Source organism: Adiantum capillus-veneris, chromosome 16 (assembly GCF_014529385.1).
Source record: "Adiantum capillus-veneris isolate H3 chromosome 16, ASM1452938v2, whole genome shotgun sequence".
NCBI lineage: Eukaryota > Viridiplantae > Streptophyta > Polypodiopsida > Polypodiales > Pteridaceae > Adiantum > Adiantum capillus-veneris.
The window spans coordinates 71,337,588-71,345,148 of NC_140946.1; the positions used below are offsets into that span (position 1 = coordinate 71,337,588).

The 7,561-nt window shown below is 41.3% G+C and overlaps 1 protein-coding gene across 8 annotated transcripts; it reads left to right on the forward strand.

Moving 5' to 3' along the window:
- Window positions 1-336: 336 nt before the first annotated feature.
- Window positions 337-6,380, forward strand: LOC147439255 (purple acid phosphatase 2-like). Of its 8 annotated transcripts, none has more exons than XM_086485128.1 (9): window positions 337-468; window positions 1,965-2,164; window positions 2,932-3,132; window positions 3,233-3,344; window positions 3,749-3,972; window positions 4,616-4,754; window positions 5,015-5,235; window positions 5,543-5,664; window positions 5,849-6,380. In XM_086485128.1, the coding sequence occupies exons 2-9, from the start codon at window positions 1,985-1,987 to the stop codon at window positions 6,015-6,017; spliced, it is 1,368 nt and encodes a 455-aa protein (XP_086341254.1). In that variant the 5' UTR covers window positions 337-468; window positions 1,965-1,984; the 3' UTR covers window positions 6,018-6,380. The 8 variants fall into 8 exon arrangements, with proteins under 8 accessions (XP_086341254.1, XP_086341251.1, XP_086341255.1 ...); XM_086485125.1 differs by having other exon boundaries at window positions 338-468; window positions 1,978-2,164; XM_086485129.1 differs by lacking the exon at window positions 337-468 and adding an exon at window positions 514-739.
- The last annotated feature ends 1,181 nt before the right edge of the window (window positions 6,381-7,561 follow it).

Below are 7,561 nucleotides of genomic sequence, written 5' to 3' on the forward strand. Positions count from 1 at the left end.
ATACTCTATCGTTGTCTTGCCAAGAATAGCAATTCCTTTTCATCCGGGAAATCCTGCACACATGACCTACCAAAGCTTGCTGGCCAAATCAAATTTTGCAGACAAAAAGCTTTTCAATGTGAAGATTTGAGAAAAGTTTTACTGGACATAATGCACTATAAACGCAACGTTGGAGAGGCGATGGCTCTTGACATGTATACAAGAAGCACAATTAAACTTATGACCATAGATATTCCATGCAAATATTAATATCACCTCGGATACCTTGGAACCGCGTGAAGGCTCTCTAGACGATTGATGACGTGGCGAAAGAGCTGTTTCTTGTTTTTTTATGGGTGGTCAACACGCCGTCCAGTGTGAAGCGGTGAAGACCTTCAAAAGTCCAGACCATAGCTTTTCTGTCTGTCGTGCATGGGCTTCTCCGTCATCATCACCAGCTTCCTCTGCTCCTCTGTTTCCTCCAAACCTGTGAGTCTCTATTTTCAAACACCACACTCCGCTTTTACATGCTTGCATGCATGCATAAATGTTGTGCGGGGCACCCTTTTCTGTAGTTCTCCATCGTGAAGACGATGAGAAAACACACACACACACACACAAAACACATTGTTTGATTTGCTGGTCTTCAGCAAGGCGCCCACATTGCCTTAATTTAGAGGAGAGCTGCAGGCTCCCCTTTCTTGATGAAACGCTTATTTGGTAGCATCAGGAGAAGAATATTCCAGCTGTATATTTCAAGGTGACTTAGCTTCCACATGAAACCTTGAATAGTCAAGACCAAAAAGTCCTTTAATTTTTTGACAAAATTTTGTTTTTAAACCATGGCTTCTCTCATTAGCATAAGCAAGGGAATATTCTAGCCTTCTCATCTGAGAGTCAATGGATTCATTTGTTTGCTGATTGGGTACCTGTAAAAACAAGGGAATCATGCTGTGTGCCACTTGTAGCTCTTCCCTGCATTGTCATCACGAACAGTTTATGAAGGCAAGTTCATGTGGTAACTTCATTTTCACAAAGATGTCCGTACTTCCATTGCAAAGGCACACTTTTGTTTGGGTATTTTGGGTGGAGCTTCTGAGGAAGATGGGGGCCAGGGCCATATATGCCTTAAGTCTTTCTTGCCAAGACACATGACTCAATGAGTGCCTCTCCCATGGCACCTATTCAGGTGTCATCCAAGAAATAACATTCCAGGTTCCTCATGTTGGGCGCCCCCGCTCTCCTGGCATTGCTGCAAGGAATCATGTTGGGCGTCCCCACTCTCTGGGCATTGCTGCAAGGAACCATTGTGTATGTGCCTTCTGTGCTTCAAGAATTCCTAGGCACTTTCTACTGCTAGTGCTATTTGTAAGAGCGCGCACACATACATATTGAATATCTGTTCCATGTTCATTGCCCAGCGATGGATTTTACCTTTGCAGAGTGAAAACCCCTTTGTATATACCTTATGACTTCCAGATGTCTAAGTTTCAGGCTTAGCATTTACAAGAGCATAATTCTCCTCTCTGCAAGTGCTTATATAAGGCAACGCTGTTCAGGTCTTGGGAGCACATACACCTACCTGTATTCACAACAATCATTTAGTGTAGGGGTCTCTCTCTCTCTCTCTCACACACACACACACACACACACACACACACACACACACACACACAGAGCACCAACATACACATGTAATGATGTCATCATCAAGCATTGTAAAGCTGGGGTGAATTTTGTTACGTCTCTATAAGCCATTCTGTAGCCATGTGTTGTCTTCTGGCTGAGCTTATGTCTGAATGGTAAGACGCTCCATAAAGCAGCTTTGTGACGGCTGTAGTTGTGCATGTGGTAATATTATGCTTTCCCTGTAAATTGGAATGAAGAGAGATGGGAGGGAGGAGGGTGGTATATCTGTTTTCGTTTTAGCTCACTCTTGCCCATAAAACTTCATAATTGTATTAACTAATTTGTTCTGTTTAAAGATCTGCTCTACAGGCTAAACATGAGAAGAGGAGCAATGCAGGGCTGTAGAGGCATGTATATGATACTGCTATTGCTCTGTATAGTCCATTGTGAGGGTGGAGTAACAAGCTCCTACAGACGCAAGCTCGATGCAACAGTGGATATGCCTCTTGACAGCGATGTATTTAAGGTCCCCAGCGGCTACAATGCACCAGAACAAGTTAATACCTGCACTCTTGTAATATGTTGTCTGCTGTGATTAGGTTCATGTTTCACAACACGCGCTTTACGTGCACACACACTTACAACACATGTATGAATGTGTGTATGATATATATGGACCAAGTTCCAACATACCTGATACATGCATGAATGCACACACCCACATGCACACCTATAGCTGTATGCATGTATGTAAGAATGCATCTAATACGTACATACACTGGCAGAAACATGCATGCGTGTGTAACTATGCAAGAATGCATCTAATACATACATAGACAGGCACATAAATGCATGCGTGCGTGTGCACATGCACACACACACACACACACACACACACACATGAACGAGTTGCACATGATGGTCTGAAACGGTCAGGCTTCATCAGAGAGGTTTCTGGCTGAAAAAAGATCAACATGGGTACACTCTTTACTAAGATTATCAGCTTCAGACTAGGGAATGCTGCCACTTTATCTGTGTAGGCTGCCCAAGTCTATTATTACTTAAGATAAAGGATTGCCATCACTCTCGTCCCTTTTATTACAGCTTCTTGAACTCAAATCTTCTGGCATTACCATGCCAACTGAGTTTTTTGCAAGTGCTTGTTTGTAAGGAGTTGAAAGCTGTATATGCCATAGTTATATGCAGGTTCCTTTAGTATATACTGAATATGTTGTAATTGTAAAACTGGATGGGGAGCCTCTCTATTGTTGTTGATCTCGGAAAGCATAGAATTTTGTCTTAAATTCCAAGGACATTGTCCAGGTACATATCACACAAGGAGACCTTGAGGGAAGAGCAGTGATTGTATCATGGATTACGCCTTCTGAACCCGGATCCAAGATGGTGTGGTATGGATTAGGGAAAGGGAATTATAGTCACAGTGCTAAAGCGAAGGTGTCTCAGTATACATACTACAACTACACATCAGGATTCATACATCATTGTACTATCAGAAACCTCCAGGTGTGAGTTTAAGTCGCATTTAGACGTTAAAATGTACAGATTGTTGGAAGCATGAGGAATGCAGGGATGAAGGCTTATTGTTTTAATCTTTTGTATGCAGTACAATACCAAGTATTTCTATAAGCTAGGGGACGGGGACTCTGCTCGAGAGTTTTCGTTTTCAACACCACCAAGTGTCAATCCTGATGCTGCTTACACTTTTGGGGTTATTGGTGAGTAGCTTCAGCTAGTATCTTTAGTAGTTAATGGGTGTTGGATACTTTACTTAAGTACATGCTGCCAAGGCTTCAATAAGGACGATTGATTCCTCGGCTCTTCTGAACTAGAGGTTCCTTTAGGTGCTAGTTTTAATGAAGGGGACATTAGTTATATATAAACAAGGGATTTCACAAGCAATTTCTTTTGTCATGCTTTCAGAGACAGAGATGTTGAATGTTGTCTTTGTTGACAAGCCTCAGTTTTGCGTGCTCTAGAAAAGTACTAACTAGTATAATTGCCTGCATTTCCATAACTATAGCATAGCTTCTTTGTATTATTCTATGTGATTCATGCAGTGCTTTGTATCAACGTTTGCTTGCAAAGGTAGGACCAACTGAAAGACAAGTGTTGTTTGCAGGAGATTTAGGCCAGACTTTTGATTCCAACAGAACCCTTCAGCATTACATGCAGGGAAATGGGCAGGCGCTTCTGTATGTTGGTGACCTTTCCTATGCTGACAATTACCCCAATCATGATAACAGACGATGGGATACATGGGGACGCTTTGTGGAGCCTAGCACAGCGTATCAGGCTTGGATATGGACAGCTGGAAATCATGAACTGGACTTTGTACCTGACCTGGTAAGCAAGAGACATATTTCACTTGCATGTGCACCTGATGGCAAGAGGTTGTTGGGTGTGAGCTTTGTTACACCTTTTGTGTGTGAACACCCTCTACTTCTGTGGAACAAAGGTATGTGTAGACCATTTGGTGTGACAAGCCGTCATCAATCCTAGTTGGCCTTATGGGTGACATCACCCTCTATGCGTGCCCTATATGTACCAGCTCAAGGCTAGTGCCATTAGAAGAGGTTTTATGACTTTTAAGCCCCTTAACGGCCCATCACACGGGGGACAATTGCAAGAGTTTAGAAGGAGCTTATTTGAACACATTTTCAAGTTTATAGAAGCGTTCTCTCGTCATTATGAATGCTACTCTTGTTTATCCACCCTAATCCCTACAAAGTTTGCATCCCGTCTAATTGAAGGCTCAAGCAGCTTTGCATTCGTGGTGTTTTTATGGTTTGATAACAAGAGCACCATATATGCATTTTCTTTGCTTGCTTTTAAGGAACCGATTTTATGCATGTATAGCTTATATATTGCTGCTTTTTGCTTCTTCAAGCATGCATAGATGACTGCGTAGGGCGGCATGAATGCATCATGTTTAAATTTTTGTCAGGAAAATCTGGGAAGAGTTTGATGCATGATGATAACTTTGCAGGGAGAGACAGAGCCATTTAAGCCATACTTGAACCGGTTCCCCGTACCTTATCATGCATCTAACAGCACATCGCCCCTTTGGTACTCTATAAAGAGGGCTTCGGCGCACATCATCATCCTTTCCTCGTATTCGGCATATGGTATGTCCTCCCCTTGTGTGTTCTGAAATTTGAATACTTCCACACCCCTTGATTGCAATCTCATATACCAGTACTACAACATGCTGTCATGCTGAATACATGGATTTGTGTGAGGCATTTCATTTACAATACTTACTTTGAGATACTAAGGCAAATGTCTCTTGGATTGCAAAGACCAATTTTTTTCATTTGTTTTTGTGCATATATTGATGAATTCTCTACCAAGACCATTCAGTAACAAGATGGTCAATATTTTTCAGGAAAATATACGCCACAATATAGATGGCTGGAGAGAGAGTTGGCTAATGTTGATAGAACAAGAACTCCTTGGTTAATCGTGTTGATGCACAGTCCATGGTACAATAGCAATGGATATCACTACATGGAAGGCGAGAGCATGCGAGTGCAGTTTGAAGCATGGTTTACAAGTGCTAAGGTTGACATAGTGTTTGCAGGCCATGTACACGCATATGAAAGATCGGTAATTCCTCTTGCTATGGCATCAAATTATCTTGTCAACAAGCACAATAAAACACTCTAATCAGCGAGTTTTCTCTTAAAATGTAGAACCTGAATATGGTCATGTTAGTATTCATGCACATCATTAAAGCACAGTAAAGATTGAAATTTCAACTATTGATGCAAAAGTCTATCAATTTTGCTCATGTCTTGGCCATCCTGGATCCAAAATGTTGACATCTTTTGGGCTTTGTATTCTGTTTTGCATCAACAAGATCAGGGAAACGATGTGTTTTGTTTGCTAACCCATACTTGAACATGATATGCAGTACCGAGTTTCCAACATAGCATACAATATAGTGAATGGGAACTGTTTGCCTGTGCGCAATGAGTCGTCGCCGCTGTATGTGACGATTGGTGATGGTGGCAATGCTGAAGGTCTTGCTGCAGAGTAAGTGCTTCGATTTGTGTTCAGTTACAAACAATTGAATTCAATGGAGACAAGCCATACCTATTCTCAAAGCTTGACAGTAATGGAAAGGATTGTTGCAAGCTCTCATTTCCATGAAAGCCTTGCTGCAATTTGCAGCGTATTGGTGGTTTTGTAATGTTCTTGTGTTTCCCTCTTCTTTTAGGTTCACGGAGCCGCAACCGGCATACTCTGCATACAGAGAGGCCAGCTATGGCCATGCTATGCTGGAGATCAAGAACAAGACCCATGCCTTTTACTACTGGCACAGGAATGATGATGGGAAAGCTGTGGTGGCAGATTCTATTTGGCTTGAAAATCAGTATTGGCAGTAAGTGGTTTGTATGTTTCTTTGATACACACCTCAACTGACATGAAGCAATGGAGAACCCCACACCCCCCCAAAACAAATTGTGCCAAATAGGAACAACGGAGACAAGTCCATCAAGTGTAACAAAACACACACAAATAAGCCTTAGAAGTCACCATCTCTTCACATTACATTAAAGGTTGTTTCTCTAGTACAACCATACCTTGTTAAGAACTTCCAACCCATGAAAATGTTAGCTATAAGGCTCCTATTGCTAAGCTAATTGGCATGCAAGTGGGCATTTGAATTTCTCCCTCAACCTATTTTATCTCTCAATGTACAACAATGTCGGCAAATAGCAATAAATTTGTGGAGGTTGAAGCTGTAATTCCATTGAAATGCAAGGAATCAATGGTAAAAGAATTATCATATTTGAAGATGAGAAGTGATCAATGGCATCAAACAGACAATATACCACTCAGGTGGTTAGCTGGGCATCCACATTGTGATTATACACGGACATGAACGGTGGTTAGTTGGGCACCCACATTGTCATTATACACGGACATGAACAAGTAGTTGGATATGGAGTCTTTGAGCAAAGGCAAGAAGCCCTTTAACGATTGTTGCCTCTACAGATAAAGATGCCTTCTGCATTAAGGTGGTGAAATCCTCGAATAATTCTTACTATCCATATTGCTTAAGCATCTAAAGGGTTATCTTTTTGGTAGATTAGGAAGTGTTGTAAGAACTCTCCCTTTCCAACAAAAGGCATCTTGAGAGGTTATGTAAGAAAGTGTGACATGTTCAAAGCACTTGAAAACATTGCTTTTTGCAACACAACCTCATAACTAAAGGCCACAAAATGTTGCTAGAAAGAGACACGGACATTGAGATGTAATTTGTTGCCCTCTTTTTGGAGTCTATGAGGGAATTGCAAGAAGGAAAGTGGATACCATTGTTTCACCCATAGACTCTAAAATGAAAAGGACCTATATAAATGATTGATCACATATACAGAAATTCCCATCTATGAATGATTGATCACATATATAGAAACATGTACCCATATTTGGCCAAGATACACAATGTGACACATGTAATAGTGACCGTAATGTACACTCGTATATGTTTTGTTTTGTTGGTTGTTATGACAAACTATGGATTGCTACTTAATTAGTTTGAGGGTGCAAGATGTTGGGGACCTTGAAGTTGATGTCACAAATGGGCTATAGCTACAACTACTCAACGAAGAGACGCCCAATTGAGTACAACTAAAAGCAGTTGAACAAACTTGATTCTATTTAAGTCAAATTGGGTCTACTTAGAGTGCGAGTGGATATACTAGAGTGCAATTGGATCCATTAGAGTGCAATGGGATCCCGTTCATGCAACCAGGTCTAGTAAAGTCGAGTGTGGCAGTCAATTAAATGTGATGTATTGCAATTGAATATCTTGCACGTAAGGGTTGATGCAATTATGGCAAGTTGCGTGCCGTGGAGGTGCATTAGAGTATGCTTGAGGTCTAGCCATGTAAAATTAGATGCCGTAGAGTACAATCGTGACCAT

Excerpts from the sequence above, each read along its gene's own strand:
- LOC147439255 (XM_086485126.1), top strand. The coding sequence starts at position 1,202 with ATGTTGGGCGCCCCCGCTCTCCTGGCATTGCTGCAAGGAATCATGTTG. Across the intron at positions 2,165-2,931 it reads GCTACAATGCACCAGAACAA|GTACATATCACACAAGGAGA; the intron begins GTTAATACCTGC and ends GACATTGTCCAG. Across the intron at positions 3,345-3,748 it reads TTACACTTTTGGGGTTATTG|GAGATTTAGGCCAGACTTTT; the intron begins GTGAGTAGCTTC and ends TGTTGTTTGCAG.